Here is a 20795-nt window from a genome sequence, read left to right on the forward strand (position 1 = left end):
ATCATCTGCTGGCAATTAACCTGTGACCTCCCACGCCCGCCCGCGCCGCGCGCGGGGCAGCGCTGCAGCTTTAAGGCGGGCGGTGGAAGCGGCGGAGGGCGACAGTGCCGGCGCCGGCCCAGCCTGCTGCGGACCCCTCGCTCCCCACCCGACCCGGTCCCGCCCCGCCCGGCCCGGCCCGGCCCGGCCCGGCCCTGGCAGCGCTGCCCGCCATGGCGAGCCGCAGCCTCCTCGCCGCCCTCCTCACCGCTGCCCTGCTGCCGCCCCCCGCCGCCCCCTCGGCCCCCCGCAAGCTCCTGGTGTTCCTGCTCGATGGCTTTCGCTTCGACTACATCGACGACAGCGAGCTGGAGGGTCTGCCGGGCTTTCGGGCCATTGTGAACATGGGGGTGAAGGTGGATTACATGACCCCAGACTTCCCCAGTCTCTCCTACCCAAATTACTACACGCTGATGACGGGTGAGTACTTGCATTTCTGTGCTGGGATGCTCCTCGGAGCTGCCAGCTCCCCGTGCCGAAGTGGAGGGCAGCTCCCCGGGACTTTTTGCCTTCAAAGATGATGTAAAAATAACACGAAGTCGTGCGTTTAGCTGGGAGTTTAAAAGCACTGCGGCATTACAGCTCAGTATCGCTCGTCCGAAGCCTGCTCGGAGCTTGGAAGCCGGAGCCGATGTTTGAAGCTCGCCTGTGCTGTCCCGCGGTGCCGGGTCCCTGCGCGGCTCCCGGGGTCCCCCGTGGGAGCACGGGGGGGGGCTGCTGCATACAGAACATAAAAACGAGTGGGAAATGCACGGAAAATGAGTACGGAGCCTTGTTCGCAGACTTTCCAGTTAATAAAAAAGGCGTGTAAACTGAGGGTGGCTAAGAGAATAACTTATTTTCAGCCAGCAGGTCTGTTTTGGCAAGTTCATCGTTAAGTTTCTAAACTTAACAGACTTTCTGCTTTCACAGGTCCCTGTCTTAACGTTGCCCTAAGTCCTTATATCTGTAAGATAAGCCGAAATAGCCAAATAGAAAGACATTAAGGATTTTTGCTTTTGCTCCCTTTTTCTGACTGCCCAGGAGAGGCTTTCAGAAAATTGGGAGGATAGTCATAATTTTCATGATGCCGATTTCCTTTTAATCTAAGTGGAGCAACGCATGATTACAGTGACACTAGGAAGGTGCACAGAGTACAGCTCAGCTCTTCACATCAGAGAAAGACACCCTGGAAACAACATTTATGTAAAAAAAAACCAAAACAAACCAACAACAAAACCCCAAAGTTTTTCTGGAGTCTCTGATTGGATTTTTCTCCAGAGTTATTTAACAAACAAGACCTTCCAGCTAACGAGGAGTGAGAAAATCTGTCCTCTCTGAAGATATGTGGTATCTTCTGCTGTCCTCGGAACAATACCATGCCCAGCAGTCCATATACTGCTTGCTGGGAAAGCAAATAGATGCCATTGTAAGACAAAATCTGACATCAGTTGTGCCCAGCTTGTTTTGAAACCGCTTAACCCCTTCCTCCCTCTCTTGGGAGAGGAATGCCTTTCTCTTTCTCATCTCTGAACAGAAAAGTACCAAACTGGCACAGGTTTTTTTCGTGTCTTGGTGCAAACGCATGAATGCAGAGCAAAAGTCATGACTGAAAATAGAGGTGTCACTCCACTGTGGACTTTGTTCTTTAGGCATACGTAGGCAAATCGGTTTAACACTTCATGTGTAAAAAGCCTTCAGATTAAGTTGTTAAGGAGAACAGGGAAAGTGACTGCTTTCTCTCCTTACCACGTTTAATCATCGCTCTTATGAAATGCGTATGCGTAGAGTGAAGTCTATAACCAGCCTTTCGATGAGTTTTGAAAACATCCTATTTTGTACTCACAAAGAAAGTTTTGTTTTAGATGATGAAACACCACTACCAGACTTTTCACATTTTTAGGGTACCAGAGTTTCTACACCCCAGCTTGAAGCAATGAGACAATCTATGAGACCAAACTCAACTCTTCTTGCAAGTCTCCTGGTCTTCATGATGAGGATCTCAATGCAAATACAACTTAACTGCAAATAACAATTCACCTTCGTAACACACGAGTCACAGCAGCGTTAAATAGGTCAGGAACCAACCGAGAACCAAGTTTAGGTGATGAACATGCCCAACAGAAGATCCAAGACTGCACTTGAACCCTCGGGGTGTTAGTGGACCCCGTGGCTGTATCCTGGCATGACAGCAGGATAAATCCCATGGCTGCACTGTTCTTACATCCAACGCCATGGTGCAGTCTCCACAGAAAGGAGATGTCACGTTTTAGGTGATGGTGGGGTTAGGAACGTGGGGCACGCAGCAGACGTAGCATTAGCTGTGTTCAGTCTGTGCACGTTTGATTTGCAAAGCTGGGACAGCTTTTGGAAAAAATGCAGCATGGCAGGGTGACATGAGCATCATGCAGTAGCGACTTGCTTAGGGACTGGCAAGTTACTGTCTCCCCATCGTCACTGTACAGGCACGGGAAAGCTTACAGCGCATCTCACCAGTCATGCATCTCCTCTGCAGGGGGGGACATGACTGTAACTGGTTTTGCTTCCGTTTGCAACTGGGATGTGTGGGACTTAAATGTTGCCACAGTTTCTTCTGGGAAATCAGGGACTGCAAGGACAAGCTATTCTTCATGTCTTGTCCTACACTGCTGCTTCATGAGCTGTTAAGAAACTCATGTTTTAACCTCCAAATTGCCCTATTTTAGCATTTGTGAACGCGGTTTCATAGTATGTTGGCTTTTTTTCAGCTAAATCAGCTTAAGAAATTTCTGGCCCCACCTGCACCTTCCCACCCCTGGCTTGTTCATTATATCCCACCATTTTTTCAGATAAACACTCCTGTCCCTTCTTTCTCTGCTCATTCACGAGGTCTTGTGGCCCCACATCCGTTCAGGAGCATACACGGCTGCCAGGTCTGGGACAGCATGTGCATGAAAACGCTGCTGTTGGGATGTATTTCTCTCTTGCCTCTATCCATTCATGTGAGCAAGGCCTCTCCTTTCTGCGTACTGCCCTTCACCCCACATCCACGCAACCTTCATGACTCTGGAGCGGTTTAGTTGTTACAGAGGGAAGTTCTCCCTCATTTCGGTGGCTTTGGAGGAGGACAGTGGACTCTGCTCCTCAGACACCATCACCGTTGGGACAGGTCAGTTGGGAGGAACTCTCCTCCTCCTCCTCCTGCCCAGACCTGCACGTGTAGGTTATGGAGGTCAGCAGCATCTGCCCCACCGCATCTCAGTGCAGATGCCAGACTGCACCCGTCAGCCCTGCCAGAAGGTAGCTTTCCTCTGCAACGGGCAACTAGCAAGCAATAGCACACAGCGCAGTGCCCGATTATCTGCAGGATCTTCTAGTCATTATCTTTTACTTTACTGATGATTTCAAGAGGGCAGCCTAAGTGAATTTAATATTAATGAGAAATAGCAAGTTTACTGAGATTTTCAAAGCTATAACCAAATAGATGCAACCATAACTGATGACCAAGAGCCACCTATCTAAAAACAAGTAACTAATGTATGCTAATGTGAAGCATACCCCGTTTTGCTGAGACTAGGTGCTAGGTGACTCATCGACACAGTGGGAGGAATAGGGCCTAACCTAGGTAAACACAACAGATAAATTTTGGAAGGGAGGGGGGGAAGGGAGGTGACTCGCCCGTGGTCACGCACTGCTGCAGGGCGATGGCAGAGCTCTCCATGGGTCCCCCTCCTACTTAAATCTGCTGCTGCTGTTAAGCTATGAGAAGATATTTGGTGGAGGTTCCCCGAGTGACACAGAAAGCCTCAGCCCAAAGCCCGGGGCCTGCCTGGAGGTCTTTTCCCTTCCTCCACATCTACAGCAATTATGAGAAAGAAAACCAAAGCATAGAAACAAGATGAATGCTAATGGTTTGGCTTCTTCATGTAAAGTCACCCAGTGATTCAGAGCTCGGGGAGAAGCTCCAGTCTCCCTGCAAGCCAGGGCATGGCATCATGGCCTGCCATCTGCTTGAAGAAGCGCCAAACAACAGCCAAGTCACTGCTGGAGCAAAGGGATCTTGCTGACATGCAATCGGAGAAGTTGTTTTGTTACAAAAATCTGGTGTGGTGCAAGGTAGCCCAAGAATGTACCAGCTTAAAATCCAACTCTTTGAAAACCAATCTTCTCTACCAACTTCATTCATGCCATGTTTCTCAGTTTTGGCTTCCACAGTGATGTAAAGACCGGTTCTTGGGTGGTTGGGTTGTTTTCTGAGCTGCTAGACTGAATCCTACCTGATGTCCTAGCTCTCCATACTCCAGTTATGATATTGCAGTTGTTGACCTGAAATGCGTAGCATAAAATGGCAAATTAGGTAAAAGGAGCTGTTGCTGCCGACACGTGTGTTTGAGAGAGCTTTGTGGAGCTTGACGTGGGCTTGGCAAGGGAGGGAAGAAGGAGTCCAAATACGTGTATCCCAAAAGGCTCGCTTAATCACACCATGTGCTGTTTGTTTTGCAAAGAAAGGAATTAAGACCACAAGCCACCTCGGGTTTTTATCCCGTGGGGAGCTTGTAATATTTCCCTTTCCCTGCCTCGGCCTGGCTCTGCAGCAAGCTCTCATGCCAAGCTAAATGGAAAGTCTGAGGTCTCCCCGTAACCGCTGCAAGCATGAGTTACTGCTTCAGAGCCCTTTGTGCCATATCTCTCGAGAAAAGCTGCTCACACTGAGGAGTTTGGGTCTCCCTCTCCCACCAACCTGCAGGCATTGGGGGGCTGCTGGGGGACCCCCTGCAGCCCAGCTCCCCTGAAGCCCCCCCAGCTCAGGGGATTGGGGGGCCCCTCATTTTCCAGCCCCAGCCAGCATAAGCACTGGTGGACAGTATCACATCTGAGCTGGAAACTCAGGGAGGATTTATTTTCCAAGATCATAACAACAAATTAGGTCTTTTCTGGCAGGTCCTCCACGAGGACGCGCCAGCCGCCCGGTCAGCTGTGCGGCCCTGCATCCAAGAGCCGTATTTCTCTTGGCCTCCATGGGAAGCAGAGGGAGTCTCTGCTTGCAGAGGTGGGTGGGTGGAGAGCTGCTTGGAGAGGAGCTGGTGAGGGGCCTCCATGTCCCTCTTTGGACAGGAGCTCATGTTAAATACTTGGCAGAGAGGCTGCAAGGTCCCATGAAGCTTACGGGGTGGAGGAGGAGGTTGAACAGAGGACATTTCAGGTCTCCTGAACCTCAAGGTGAGGCCTGTGGTCTTTGCAAGTCTGTCCCATGCTTGCCGTCCCTCAGCGACGGCATGTTTGGGGCTTCTCTACTATACGGCGGTGGTGCGTGGTGTTTTCCCAGCCACTGCGGCTCAGCCCTGTGTGTGTGCCATCGCCTTGTCCCCTGCACAGCAGGAGCGAGAGGGGCAACACGACAGAGATCCCAGGGATGGGTGACGGTCAAGGTCTGCTCTGCCAGACTGAAGGTTTCACCCATCTCCTCTGCTTCTACTGTCCTTCCTCCACCCCTCAGCCTGAGTGTTGGCATACTTGACTGCTGAGGGGCTTTGGTGGGTGATGTTGCGGTCTGATAAATAGCCAGTCTGCTTCTGTTTTCCCGTGAGCACAGCAAATCTCAACATACACCGTGCCCCATTTATTCCACGCTTTCTGGGAGCAAATGTCCTTTGGGCTCCCACCCCTGGAGTCCTCTGGGGTCTGGCTGATGTGCACACGTACTAATACATTTATCGTTTGCTGTGGAAGGTCTCATGGTTTACAGCAAAGCATCTCCACTCTCCGTCCATTCAGTACTTGGAGGAAGCCCCATCTGGTGATGGCTGTAGCGGATGCCTCTTTTCTGCTGCCCACTTAACGGCATCCAGACTCCAGCCTGGTCCAGGAAAGGATGCTGACAATTTCTGTTTAGCAGTTAGGCAAGTTTTTAACTACATAAACAATACCTGCATATTGTCTGAGGCATAAAAAATGGAGGAATAGGAGTACAACAGGGAAATTTATTGTCAGTACACATGAACTGAAACTATCTCAACTTCACGGTCCAAGTGGAGAAAAAAGCCAGAAGGACACAAAGAGCATGATGAGTGACAAGGGAATAGGATTTTTTCTTTTTGCTCCTCTTTTAACCACCACAGATGCCAGCAGCAGCAAAGATTTAAAAGATTCTGTTCATTACATACAGTTTTTAGATCAATAGTCTCTTCTTTTTCTCAGATTCAGTAGCTTTCCATTTCTAAGATTGTGTGTTGGGAAGCAAAAGAGCATGAAGAAGTCTGTGGTAATACTATTAACTGGCAGGGAAGGGGTACTATCCTAGCAAGGACAGGCTGGAGAAGAGAGTGGGAACCGGGAGGGTTTTTCATTTTCACATTCTTCATCTCGCTTTGTTTACTCACTGCCTGCAGGAAGGCTGCAATGCCAAGTGCCAAGATTTTTCTCTTTCACACATACACAAAATGTTGTAAAAATCTGTGTTTGCATTCTACCAGTTAAAAAAATGGAAACACTTTCAAAGTGGAGAACAGAAAGTTTTCTCTAACACAAGTTCATATGCTACAAATTGAAGCACGGAGTTTTTTCCTTCTTATTAGCTACAACCTCACAGCTCACTAGTATACCTGCTACCAGCTATTAGCAGCAGTAAGTGGACATTCACGTGTCAACTTATTTCTTTGCCCAGAGCTGAAGTCACAGCTGATGAACAGAAAACTGCCAGAGGCTCGTACCCTCTCTAGTGGTGCAGGCAGCAGCTTTGCACATCATTTTGTTCAGGCCCTCTGTAGTGCTTGGAGCTGCAGTGCCTTCGAGCCGTACCCAGCTGTCGGTGGCCAGGGGTCCCAGCGTGGTCCCTCAGCCACCGCTGCCACTCCGTTCAGGAGACCAACCGGCAGCTCGGAGCACCTGCTCTCCAGGGCCACAAGACCTGCCTTCACTTCATGCACAAGCAAGCATCCAAAGCCTAAGCTGCATGCTTTGGAAGCACTTTTTGTGCACCCCAGCCCTGGCCCCATTACAGAAGCATTGAATTAAGAGTTTCATGCTCTTACTAAATGAATCCCGTTCGGGAAAAAAAAATAATGCTGTGTATAGCAGAGATTTTTCTGTGCCTTTTGATGTGATCCTACTTGGATTGTGAAGTCTCGCCTGACGTAGGCTAGGGTGTTTCTGCTTTGGATCTGTCTGGTATTGGAGGTCATAAAAAATTGGAAAGACTTTGCCAGCAAGCTCTTCTGGGAACATAAATTGTCCGTGCACATCTTGCAGGTACCGTTTTTGCTTGGGGGCCTGCAGATGGCAGGGCTGCTTTGCCCAGACCAGAGCTCCCCTTGACTTCTCATGAGCCCTGGTCTTCTCCAGGCCACTTGAGGTTTAGCACACGGGTTTTGTTTTTTCCCTGAGGTCTTTCTTTTCAAAGCAGGGCAGATGAGACCCATCAGAGGAAGAGCAGAGCAGGGCATATATTGAAGTGGGCAGAGCTGGGCCCTTCAGGATGCTTTGCTTGCAGCAGGCTGGGCTCAGTCTTTGGGGACGGCAACACCACGATATCTACTCCAGAGCGGGAATACGGTGCTTATGACTTTAAAGTCCTGCTCTCTTCCTCCTCACAGCAGGCAGCACAAACAGAGCTTTTCCCAGGGCATGTCATCCAGCAAGTCTCTAGGGGGGTTGGAAGTGGGTTGAGGAGCTAATAAATGGGTCTGGGTCCCAGAAAGCAGGTCTGGGTCAGCATTTAAGTGACTCTTCAAGCAAGGGAATAGCGGAGGAAAGACATTATGGGGAGGGAAGGAAGGGGAGAAAGGGAACTGCATGTCTCACTTCAGCTGTTAAAACCTACCTACCTTACATGTGCGCAGCTGTTTGTGTGAAGGAGCTTAACTCTTCCCCAGCCTATATAGCCCCACGGCAGCCTGTGCTTGCGTCTGCCCTCCTGGCTCTTAGCACTTCCCGGGGAGTGGGGACATCATGGTGGGACATGGGAGGAAAGGTCTCACCGTAGCGGCAAGGCATGCATATAATATCACACAGTACAGTACATTTAGCTAAACACATGTACTTATGTTCATCTTCAGGTGGATACCACGTGGGTACAGATTATGATACCTTTGCTGCGTTGGCTAATATACACACCATGGGTCCTCTGATAAATCTGATTTGCTCAGTGCAGAGACGGTTCACCTCTGTTTTGTTGCCCAGGTATAGCATTGCACATCTGCCACACGCTGCCTCTCTTATAAAAAAAGGATCATTGAGTGTCTCAGAAAAGCATTTTCTCTTGTAGATTTAGACACAGGTGGTCCCTGTATGATATATTGTGCCAACTGGTGAGCCTACGCGCTGTCCCTGCAGTCAAAGACCACCAAAGAAAGAAGAGGTCATTCCTGTAGCAAATGCTACAGGAGCACATGCTCTGGTTTCCATATCTCACATACGGTCAATGTAGGGTGCCCAGCACTCAGCGTTACTGTGCTGTTGTTGTGGGTGGCCAACTGGCTGCGTGTTTTATTTTGTTTTTTTTTTTAATTTCATCTTTGTTTTGCATAGATTCATTTGAATGCTGACAAAAGTGCCTGGAGACATGGGAATGTGCTTTAGACAAAGCCAATGCTGTAAGAAGTGTAGTGTCCAAGTAAGCTGTAGCACGGAGACTTGTAAATGCTTTTGCTGGCTCTCTTCCAGAAGGATACAGCAGTTATCATATTCCTGGGAACTATACCCTCTTTGTTTTCTTCTGTTGCTTGAGGAAGGGGTGCTTTCTACTACAGTTGCAGTGAGTTTAACTAATGACATCTGTATGCTGAAATTGCTTTTTGCCCTGTTTCTACTTTTGTAACTCTTAAGATAATGTTTGCTTACAGAGGAAAGCTGTAGTAATGGAAGCAATAATAAATTCAGTGTGTTGTGGTGACTGTCTAACACCATGTTCCTATTTTGATAATTATTAAAAAGGAGATCACCAAAGGTCATTTTCTCAGGGTGGAGAAAATAACTTAGAACAGGGGTTGTAAAGAACTCGGGTTGTACAGGTGACTCAAAAGAAATTTGAGAAGTGACCTTAATTCTGTGTATGAGTGTCTCTGAGGGGGAGAAATGCCAGCTATCACAGGGCTTTTTAATCTAGTGAGCAAGGCATAGAATAGCCATGGCTGAAGATTAGCAAAGGTCAAAAATAAAAATAGAGACCAGGCATACTTTTTGAACAGTGTTTACTGATGATGAATATTGGGATGAGCAACCCAAGGAAGAGATTGATTAGCTGGGTATTGATGTCTTCCAAGGAGGTCCGGGGTCTTTCTGGGACACAGGCTTCAGGCAAGCAGACGTGAATGACTCCAGGCAGCATTAAATGGTCACGTCTTTTGGTCTGTCTGCTCATCTGATGTTCCCTTCTGGCCCTGTGAACCAGGGATGTCTGCAATGAAAATTGATGCCTTACAGTCTTCTAGGCCTCTTTTTCAATATAAAAAAGAGTTGGAGTCCATGGAAGAATGAACTTGTCTTATGTGGTGATCAGAAGAATACTGTCCTCTGTATTACTGCACACAGTTAATTAAACTTCTCAACAACGCTACAAAGAACAATCTCCGTTCTGTTCCTTAAAGAGGTGGGCAAACTGACAGCTGACCTTAAATCCTATAGGGAGCTCACATCAGCAGCAGCTGGAGCTCATTATTTCTATATGAAGACTACACTATACGTCATACAAATACATGACCTAACAGCTTCAGCACCAACCTGCAGGTTTCCCAGGGTGGCATCAGTTGCCTGCCTGAAGTTTAGCAGGTTGATACATGCTCAGGAGTACGTGGACTTCAAGAAGCTGAAGAGATGGGATCGTCCTCTAAGTAGGAAGGCTGCGTTTTTGATGCACTATAGGGGCTTCCTTCGAGCTCTTTTTAGACTTACAGAGAAGGCGGCACTTGGCAGCCTAAGGAGGACAGATTACTGCCCATCCAATCCACCAGTTTTCCTATAGTAAACCTGTTTGGTTTAATATGGTGAACAGTGACTGCCACAAATTGGGACTGCTTTTCTCTGCTGGGGAGGAGGAAATGTTTTGCATAATTGAAATACTTCGCAGTAGGGAAGGAGAGTTCAAAATCCATTTCGAGGTCACATGTACCCGAAGTATACAGAGTCCTCTGCTCAAAATGATGCCTTTTCAAAACAAGCATACAAAGGTTATTTCAGTTCTGATCACCATGCTCAGTCGTACAATAATCAAAGCCTGTTATCTGGATCCTTGCAATATCGTGACTCACCAGCTAATGATGACAGTGTCTCACACAGGCATCAGTCATTGCTTTTTAAGATATGGAAATCGTGAACTCCCAGTACAACTTAATCATCAACATTTCTTTCCCATTTTTGTTAATTCACCTGCAGATTAACTCTTAAAATACAGTATCTTTTCTTCTGACAATGACAAGAAGTGGAAGATATCTCTCGGCTATTATATACTAGTTTCTTGTAATACAAAATTGCCCAAGGGCCCCCAAGATGCAGTAAGAGGGCTGAAAATGTCTGATGAAACAATTGCTGTCCCCACAACCAAGAACAAAGTGTGTTCATTTAAAAAAAAAAAAAAAAGCTAACAATAATGGAAAATAAAAGTAATATATAAAGGTTTTAGCCTAGTTTTTGCTAGTTTGCAGAAAAACAACGTGCCCTATGCATAAAGGAGAGGGGAAATACGAATTTCCCAAATGTTATTCTATGTTTCCAGATCGTGCTTTTATCCCTTCCCGTTCACAGACTGCTTCCCACAGCCTCTGGGTCTGTGCACTGGCGGGTACCTTAAAATGGCCTCAGACTTGGCAGATGTTGCGTGTGTAGAAGGAGCCAGGCGTCAGCCAAACATGTGGCACCTGCGCGGGCTGCCAGTGCCGTGGTTTGTGTGTGTGAACTGGTGCGGCATGTTGAGCAGGCCACGAGGTGTGGGATTTGTTTCTTCTGGCCTCACCTGTCTAAAAGTTGGCTGTCTGAAGCTAAGCGAATTACGTGAACTTTCTCTACAATTAACAGAGAGCAATATGCACCTCCAGAGGATAACTCCTCCCAGATACCTTAGATGCCTGTCTTAGGATAGCATGAATCACTTTCTAGAGGTGCCTCTTCTTCTCCATTGACTGTGAAGGGAACACAGGTGGCTGACAAGCTTCAGCAACTAACTTTTAGGTGGCCGAACTGGGTTATATAGAGAGCTACCTAGAGGACCTCAATAAAAGGTAATGGAGTCAAGAAGATCGTATGAGCAGTTGCAAGGTAAGAGGTCCCCGAGTTCAAATCAGGGCTTTTCGGCTGATTTGCTGGATGATCCAGTGGTAGCAGTGGTGGTGCTGGTGGCATCCTTCTGCTGGACAACACCAATCTGATTGTGCTGGTTTTTTTCTCCACCCCCAAAGGTCGCCACTGTGAGGTCCATCAGATGATTGGCAACTACATGTGGGACCAAAAGACAAATGTATCCTTTGATATTGGTGTGAATAAAGAAAGCCTGCTGCCTCTCTGGTGGAATGGATCGGAGCCTTTGTGGGTCACAATGACGAAAGAAAAAAAGAACGTTTCCATGTACTACTGGCCAGGTTAGTACGTCAAAAACTGCGAACATCTTAATGGTGCATCTTTACATCTAAGCACTCCATATGCTGTAGGATGGCTCTTTAATACAGTTCTGAAATACAGACAAGAATTATGAGTGCTTTACTAACCTCTCATAGAAATTAATTATCTTTTCTTAGGCCATGACAATTTGCATATGCTTAGAAAGGAAAAGACTGAAGTGTCACTGGAGGTAGCTTTCCGCCAAACATTACCTTCAGGGGGGTGCTGGCTTGCAGACCATCCCCTCCTCCACCAACTGCTCGTTCCTCTTGCCCACCGGTAGCATCTGCTGTGCTGAATGGTTGCTCCACGAATGGATCATGGAGCAACACCGTAGACCATGTCACTGATCAAAGTTAAACAGTAACCATTCCCCCCCAATGCTTGTTTGGTTTTAACCTAGAAATTAGTAGCTGAGAGCTGAAGACAATCTACTCTGTGAGGACAGCAAATTCCAGCTGAAAGCAAAGCATCCTTTGGTGAGCTGGAGTGAGCACTCTTGTCCTCCTTCATTGTTAACTCAGCTGAGGTCCCAGTTGCTCTGAGTCTGAGCCATTCATTTGGAGGGGCTTGGCCTTTCCGTTCCTCGTTTGTTTGGTCCTCATTTGATTTGGTCCTCATTGGACAACTGAAATCACTAGTGATGTATAATAATGAGTCTTTTTTAACAAATAGGAGTATACCCTGAGGCTGTCCATTTAAGGACCCACGTGGAAATAAATGTTCCAGCTATGCAGCCAGAGCAAATCCCTTGCAAGGTACCCAGTGTCTCAACTTTTTGACCTTTTAACTCTGCTGCCTAAGCAGTATGCAAATATCCTCATATGTGTAACTGCAGGCTGGAGGACCACATGTTAGAAGAGCTGTACTGAATACAGCCAGTGCCAGTGGGTAGGGCAGCGGCAGCTGACTCACGCTGCGGGCTCCCGGCCAGCTCGTCTTCTGCATCCCAACGCACGTGTGCCTGGTCACAGGCTTTCCATGCAGTGTGGCTAGTGGCATCCCAGAAAAAAGGCCACAGTTCTCAGGAAAGGGGAGAAAGAGCGAACCAAGATGAAAAACATTGGAAAGCCATCCAGAGTGTTTCTACAGTACTGAAGAGCGAAAAGATCTGAGGGTGACACTGTTGCCTTCTGGACTCAAAGGCAGTCCAAGGGACTGGAATTGCAGACTAGATATAATGGTTCGGATCAGCCCTCAGAAAAAAGCTGCTTCTTATTGGAGATCACCCAAGTGACCTAACAGCAGTGCAAATAGTAGGGTATAGAAATTATACAAAAATGTAGAAGTTCTTCTAAAGATTTACAAAAAGACCTGTTTCTATAGACTATTCATTTTTAACTACTAATGTAACTGTACCGAATAGGTATAATTATGTACTGAATAGATGTAACAGTCTACAGAGAGCTACTGAAATCCAAAAGAACAGTATCACTTTCCATTAAATGCCTTTGGACTTTACCTAGCTCCCTCATGTTGCCCTTTGAGCAGTGTCTCCCAGGGAGAAGCCATAGGATGTGTATATGTATGTATCCCTGTATACGTATGTATACCCTTCACACTTACCTGTCTACTATTTCCAGTGGAAAATTGCAAGGAACAATAGAGCCTCCCTTTTCCCAGTGCTTATGCTGCCAAGTGTATGCATTGACTCTCTTATGACACAGAGGGGGAATTTTTTGCGTGGGTCTGGTATTTTAGCTATGGACTGTGATGTGCACATCTGTCTGTCATTAATTATTTATCTGTGACAGATGACCTTTGGCAAAGTCATCAGCGCCTCAGTTCAGCAAACGCTTAAGCACATGCTTTTTTTAAGGGTGTTCGTGGTCTCAAAGGACACATTGGCCGTACAGGGTCAGGCACAGGGCAGGAAGCGGGATGAAACGTATAACTGTTGAACTAAAACACAGGGCAGTTGGGCTGCAGTAGGACTCCAGGTGTAACTGGAGCAATCAGAAGTCACCCCAAATGCAGTGGTATTTATTACATTTTCCCTATATGATGTTTTTTGAACTATTTTCTAGTTCTATAGTAAGGATTACATCCTTACTTCTAGATTTATTATTTTAAAGCTTTAATTCTGTAAAAGGCATTTGACTGGGCAGTGATGCTAAACAAAATTAACAAAAAAATAAGGGTTTAATAACCAAGGTGGGTGAAGGTCCCACAGACATTTGCACTGAGTATGATCTGCTATTAGTGATTAACTTTCCAGCCTGAGGATATACTGCTGCTTAGTAATGAATCTTGCAAATCTGATGAAGATCCAAACAGGAAAAGTTTGGGAAACTGTTAATAGGAACAGCAATGTTCAGCCAAATTCATCACACTTTGTTCTGGAAGATGCTATTTTCTCTCTAGCCAGCAGTGAAGACAAACAAGACTGATCAAACGTAGCAGAAACGTGTTGTGAATGCCAGGAAGCTAATTCCCAAGGTTAACTTACACCACTGCCATTTCCTCCTCAGACCCAGTTCCAAGCTTTGCAAAGTCTGAACCCAAAATCTGCCACTTTGTATTCTTCCCTATGTTCCTCTCTCATGCGCAGTCAGTGCTCAAAGGAAGAAAATCCAGACCCCAGCAAACAGGGACACAGAGCAGGAGGGCTGTCGGATGTGAACGCCCATCCATCACAGCTTTATCTGTGAGCCCACCATAAGCACAGCAAAGACAACTCATGGGCAGAGTTCATCTGGGCTCTCCTGCCTCTAGAAGCGGAGGAGCCAAAATACCACCATGCCGGGGGTCCCAACCGCCGCTTCTGCCAAAATATAAGCACGTGGCTTGTAGGGACATTTTTCTCCTTTCTTCATGGTGTTTATTAGGCAGTTTCTGCTCTTCAAGGCATTCCTGGGGAAAAAGTAATGTATCCTCTGACTGTTTGATTGCTAAGCAAAACACAACAGCTAACACCGTACGTGGGGTGAAACCTCGTGCCCAGGTTGCTTGTCTGAAGCACTGCCGCTCCAGCGGATGGAGAAGCCCCAGAGGAGTGCGAGAGCATCCCGGCGGTACCACCAAAGTCAAAGCTTTATAGTGGTCCTCACGGTCAGCCCGGTGGGTGAGGTCACCCCAGACCCTCAAACGCCTTCGTTTTCTGGCAGCCTATGCAACTGCTTCAGCTGAAGTGCAGGGACATCTTTTCTAAACACTGAAATGAGAGAAAGAGGGGGAAAAAAAGACTCTCAACCCAACTTTTTGCCATTTAAACACAACATTTACCAGACCGTGGAGCTAGTCGGGAAAGTTTTCAAAACCTTCTGTTATGACATGAAGTGTCAGACTGTTAAATCAATGTTTAGAAATGCAATTTAAAGCTGGCAGGGGTTCAGGTCTCCATGTCAGATAGATAAAGAGGAGCCTATATATCACTATGAAAGAAGTCCTTATTCCTGCTCCAGTAGTTCAGGTTTTTAAGTAAAGGTTTAGCATCATACAAAACTGTGCAGAAAGGTATCTAACATTACATCTTAGTAAATACAGCTCATCTATTTGTAGTTTAACCAAGAAAAACTTAACATTCCCTTTGTCTGGCTCCAGATATTTTTAAATTTCCTTTCCCATAATATTTAAATGAGAAAATTTACCATCTGTTCTGGCCTCTACCAAAATTAAATTTAAATATTAAAGGGTCTTCATGGCCAGTATTTTGGAATTGTAACAAACTTTAACATGAAAAATCCAATTTTAAGTTCTGTTCATCACAGAGGCTAAAAAAAAAAAAAAGAAAAAGGAAGCTCTTGGTATCTAAGCAGCCTGAATTTTCAGTGTTACTGCCAATGAACTGCACGCTTGAAGACCAATTTTTAGAGGCCAAAATGATTTCTAATTGTTGCTGCCTCTGTAGTCTTTTATGTCATGCTCATCACTTTACAGTCTAAAAATAGCAAAGATATCTGAGCAACTAAAATATCCCAGATCCCCAAGAGGTTAATGCTTCCACTTAAAATTATCTCATGAGTAATTCTGAGGAACGTTATCTGAGAAAATTATAATCTGATGTCAGTATCTGAAGAGGAAAAAAGAGGCAAAATCATCATATTAGTCATTGGCCATGAGCAATCATCCACTTGAACTAAAATACTAGGTGTTTCCAACGCGTTTCCAAATGCATCCTTAACTTCTTGCCTGGCTTTGGAGCCAATCTTTTCCCATACTCAAGTGTCAGAGGAGAAATTGGCTCCGAAGTTCCAGTTCAGTCCTGAAATACTAGCAAAGCCCCCAGAGGACTACTGCATCACCTCTAGCATCCGAGGTAGCTGAAAGCCCATGTTCTGCTGCTAGCAGCACCCAGGACATCACGCAAAAGACTGAAGCTGCACGCCCTCAGGGCAGGGGGCAAGGGCTCCTGCTTCCTGGAGATGACTTCAGGTCATTCATGGAATACATTTTTTTGATGATTCCATTAGGTAGCAGCTGGGACCTGTCTCTGTTGCACAAAGTAGTATCTTGAAGGTGCTGTGTACAAATGTATAGAAGTTTTACTGTAGGACAGTATGGAGAGTCAGTTCTTGTCAAGTAATCTGCAGGCTGTTCATCCAGGTTGCAGAATACTTTTGTGGTGGAGAGATAAACACTAAAGTATCTCCACGCAGAAAGGGGAGGATTAGGTCATATAAGTTTGGGGCAACAGGGAAGAACAAAAAGTGAGCACCATCACACACTCCCACAAATTTATAAAAACAGATAGAGGTTCAAAATGAAGTAAATGTTTTTACAGAAAAGTAAATTAGTTGACTAAATTTTCTGTTTATTATTGCAAATAGTTGATTCTTACAAACAATTAATCATAATAGATGGGGTCCCTTGAAACACACAAAGAATGTGGAGATCTGGGAGCCGCTACCATGGACCACTGGGTGAAGAGACTGAATCTGTCATGTGTGCTAGGGCTCTTTAACTTTTGGAAAGGGTAACCTCCATCTGACTTACCTGGCTTTCTGCAAATCAGTGAAGATGTTTAAAAATTTCCTAAGCTTAAATATTTAAGTTTTTCTAACCTTTCATGGTACTCCTGAGAAGTCACGATCAGAAGTCTCTTAGCCAGCTTCGCCTGCAAGTGGTGTGCTTTTCCCTGTGTCCCAGTACTGCACCTCAGCAATGTGAGCTCATGCGGATCGAGATGCAAGACACTGACAAATTCTCTTTACCGAGTGTGCCAGTAAGCAAACCACTGTAAATCGTCTCTGAAAGTAGCTCTGCTTGCTCTAGTGCCCTCTCTGTACTTGCACCTCCTGTGCAACCTTCTTGCCCCCCAAGCAACGAGTCAACTTATGAGTCCTTAATGCCTATTCCTTTCATCCCAAAGGAGAAGCAAAGGGACCCAAATGTAAGCAGATTCAGGCTATGGCTTAGAGTTGCCTTTTTGATCTGACTGTATGGTTGTATGCAGAGGCCATTTTGCAAAAGATCCCTTTTTTATTTCCCTTGTGCCCCAGGAATACACCAGAAAATGCCTAACTGTGATGGGAGGACTCTGGGGCTCTCAAAAGATAATTTGCATGAATCCAGTGTCTCTGAAAGCACACTTCTTTTAAATATTAATGTTATTCAGCAGCACAGTAACCAGAGAGCAAAAGGGAAAAAAAACCCACAAAAACATGTTTTGGTGTGTTCAGGGCCATGTTCTCCTGTAGGATTTGTTGCCATAAATTTCTGGGCCACAAAACAGACTGTATTTTGCAAGGAAGGCTGCAAGTTACCAAGAGAGTTAATTGGTTTATACTGTTTTAATAAGACCTCCTGGGAAACAGATTTAATAGTGGTGTGCCAGTATCACATAATAAAATACGGTTTATAGAGGATATTACGATGTAAGATTCTAAATTCTAAGATTCTATTATGTTGGAAGCCGGGAAATGAGGCTACGTGGCTGCAGTAGTTAAATGAAAACAAGCTAGCGATTTAGGTGGAAACCGTCTGCCACGAGGGAAGCAAGAGTTTTATTGTGGGAAGGTCACACAGAGACCTTCCTTTTAGAGAGGGAAATAAAAGGATCCAATGTACAGTTTGCCACAAGCACTCATCAAACCAACCTCTCTCCCCTTTTCCCTTTCCCAACCGCAAGGTTTCCTGCAGGGCAGGCGTAAGGTAAGTAATGTCACAGGAAATTTACAAACCTGAACTTGGACCCCATGGTGTGGGGTCTGCGATCAAGGTGAAACAGGAGAGCTTACCGCATTCTTCACTCGTAGGTTGCGAGGTCGAAATCCTTGGAGTCCGACCAAGTTACTGCCGCGAGTACTTCAGCGTCCCAACAGACAAAAACTTTGTGGATGCCATCAGCGATGCTCTCGAGTCTTTGCGGTACGTCACTAGGCTTCTGTGGTGTGGGGTTTCCTCTCTGAAGGATGAGGATTTGGGTTTACTATCAGCCTTGCTCTAGGGAGATTCTCAGGATTGGCTCCCAGGTAGGAAGATGGGGGCCGAGACTGCTTTATAGTACTGTCGTAGAAACATGGCCATAACAGAAATGGGCCCTTACATTAAGATTGGAGGGAAAGATGTGGTCCTCCTTTCATGTGTAGGTTACCACACAGAGGAGACATCCTGACTTACTATTTTTAATTTGCTGTTTCAAACAGCTTCAAGATCAGTCTGTGAGTCTGTGGCCATGTTCACTGACCTGCAAGAGCAGACTTTGAAATGCTTGGATTTAGAGAGAGCTCCTGGGAATTGGGAAATTCTGAAATTCAGCTCCGGTCACTGGTTTATGAGACCAGTGCTTTGGCTCCTTCTGCATTTTAGAACATCTCCAGCACAATGATTTCGGAGCGGGGATTCATTTCGTGCAAATATGAGGATAGGATAGGATAGGATAGGATAGGATAGGATAGGATAGGATAGGATAGGATAGGATAGTTCAGTTGGAAGGGACCTACAATGATCATCTAGCCCAACTGATGGGAATGATGGGAATATATCTCTCAGACAACTCATAGGAAAAACATATGCTCCACACCCAGCTTTCCAGTTCCACCACCTCTCATCCAAACATTAACGAGGGGCAATTCCACATAGGTTGTAAAATCAGGGAAGACTGCACCGCCACGTGCGGAGCCAATGCCTTACCTTAGCTATAACTAATCTTCCTCTTTTAAAACCTTGTTGGTTCCGTAATTTATCCAATCCTAGGATACACTTCTACTTTACTACTTGCGAACTGCCATAGCAATTTGAATCTGAAAAGTTTTGTATTCAGATGCTGAGTGTTGATTGTCCTTGAAATAAAGGCTCCAAAACGATGAGAGCGCTGCTGGAGATGGGGCTCCCATTTGCACGCTGGGTCCTGCTGCACAGATGCTCACAAATCACAGTGTCGTTTACAGCATGGAGCTTAGAGAGAAGCTGTCTCAGAACATGCGAGACATTTGATCCTGAAATGATTTACCTTAGGTTTTAAGAAAGTTACCTGCATGTGACATGAGGAGGCCATATGTGCTATAGGAGGCTTTCTGGTGCTTCTGCGACACTTTTAATTCAGCGAATAAAAAAGGGAATGGAAAACAATACAGACGCCAGCTCTGACTTCTGGTGGAAACCCAGAATTACCATAGAAAGCTTTTTGGTTGGGTATCATTTGGGGATGGGTCAAGACATGCTTGAAGCTTCCTGCCTCGTTTCTGTGAAGCAAGGTACATAAGGTGCTCAGGATGGTTTGCAGCTTTGTAATTGTGAACATGATTAAAAGCGAGGCACAAACTGTTAAAAGCTCCAGCCCTTCAAGCTACTCTTTTGCGTAGCTGGAGCCCATTGAAAATGTTTCAATAGCTAATTCACCCCGAGTCGCAAGGCTGCTTGCTGCTGCCTTCGGTGGAAAAGAAAAGGGCAAGGACACAACAGTGTCGGTGGGGCAGCTCGCAAGAGGTGAAAGCTGGTGATTTCAGGAAAAGAGCAAATCCCTGCCACCATGCTGTCTGCCGTAAACACCAGCTACAGCCTGCTGAAGAGCCCGGATCATCCTGGAGCTGCGGGAGGTCCCGTCTCTGGTGTCCATTTACACACCAGCCCTCTTGAATTTCTGCCTGGGTTCCTTTTCTTTAAACTAAGTAAGTGCCTTGTCTGCAGCAAGGCAGGAAAGAGGAAAAAGTAATGATAGTTGATAAAATTAATAATCAGTTGTGGGTGTAAATACTGCAGGGACTTACAGTAAGAAAGGAGGGTAGAGAATGAACAGATTAAAAATCAGGTAGGTTTTCCTTATCCTTTCTCTCATTCATCCTCTTTGTTTAGTCCTTTAAAATTTAGCAAACAATTTGCAGTGCTGCTGGGCCATCCCATAAGAAATAAAGCCTCTGAAATGCCTTTATTGTAGACGTATTTATTTAGCAGGAGTTAGCATCTCTGCGTAGATGAGTCTTGAGCTGTGATTTATCGGCTTCTACATCTTTAGCAGGAGCTTCTGACTCTTGAAGCTGTTCAAAGGCTGACAAATCCAGCATGTTTCCCTTCCACACCCCAGCTAATTGAAGACGCCCATTAGGCTGAGGCTGGCACTAGCTATACGTGGGAAAACAGCCTGTGGCAAGGGCGCTGCCTTGCTCAGTTGCCCTAATGGCAGGTATTAGTGGTTAATGAACTGCAGTTATGCTCCCACCATTAGCAAACCTTACAGGGTAAAGAGAGTAAGCCCTTTATTGTGGCATGGTGGCCTAGGGGTTAAGTCGAGTTTGGGCATGGGAACGTCCTGACCCATCTTAACTTCAGCAGGGTCGAAGGGAGTTTTATCAATGCCCTCTGCAAGGGCAGGAATACCTAACTCATCAGGGAGCCACTGAGTTCCTCTTGCAACCAAAGGAAACCATCCTTCATGAATATTCTCCAGTCTCTTCAAACAGGTGCTTTGAGACCATTAGTTAGACTAAAAATATTCAAAACTAAGTCAAGCACCCGTTTTTGGCAAGTAAAACGAAAACCTCCCTTTATGTCTTTTCCACAACTATAATTTAAGGGCTGTTGTAATCTACCTACCTTCCTGGACAGGTGTCATGAAGTTTGCGCAGTACTTGCAAAGTGTGTTGATAAAATATAAAACCCTTTTTGGTATTGCCATAGATGCCATCCAGCTTTCTTCAGCAAGCTTTCCTTAGCCATTTCTTTTGAAAGTTACTGGTGATGGGGGAACACAGGACTAACGCACAGTTAGAAAGACCGATTACTTCTCCCGTGCAAGCTATGATCAGAGATGCCTAGTTTTCTTAGGAAAGCAG

General features: G+C 45.9%; 1 protein-coding gene across 1 annotated transcript in view; it reads left to right on the forward strand.

Moving 5' to 3' along the window:
- The first annotated feature begins 212 nt into the window (after window positions 1-212).
- Window positions 213-20795, forward strand: part of ENPP6 (ectonucleotide pyrophosphatase/phosphodiesterase 6) — a 31124-nt gene continuing 10541 nt past the window's right edge. The window contains exons 1-3 of the mRNA XM_072862421.1: window positions 213-459; window positions 11385-11564; window positions 17781-17892. Coding sequence (XP_072718522.1) covers window positions 213-459; window positions 11385-11564; window positions 17781-17892 — 539 coding nt within the window. The remainder of the gene's footprint in view (window positions 460-11384; window positions 11565-17780; window positions 17893-20795) is intronic.

This window comes from Ciconia boyciana, chromosome 5, assembly GCF_034638445.1.
Source record: "Ciconia boyciana chromosome 5, ASM3463844v1, whole genome shotgun sequence".
Classification (NCBI taxonomy): domain Eukaryota; kingdom Metazoa; phylum Chordata; class Aves; order Ciconiiformes; family Ciconiidae; genus Ciconia; species Ciconia boyciana.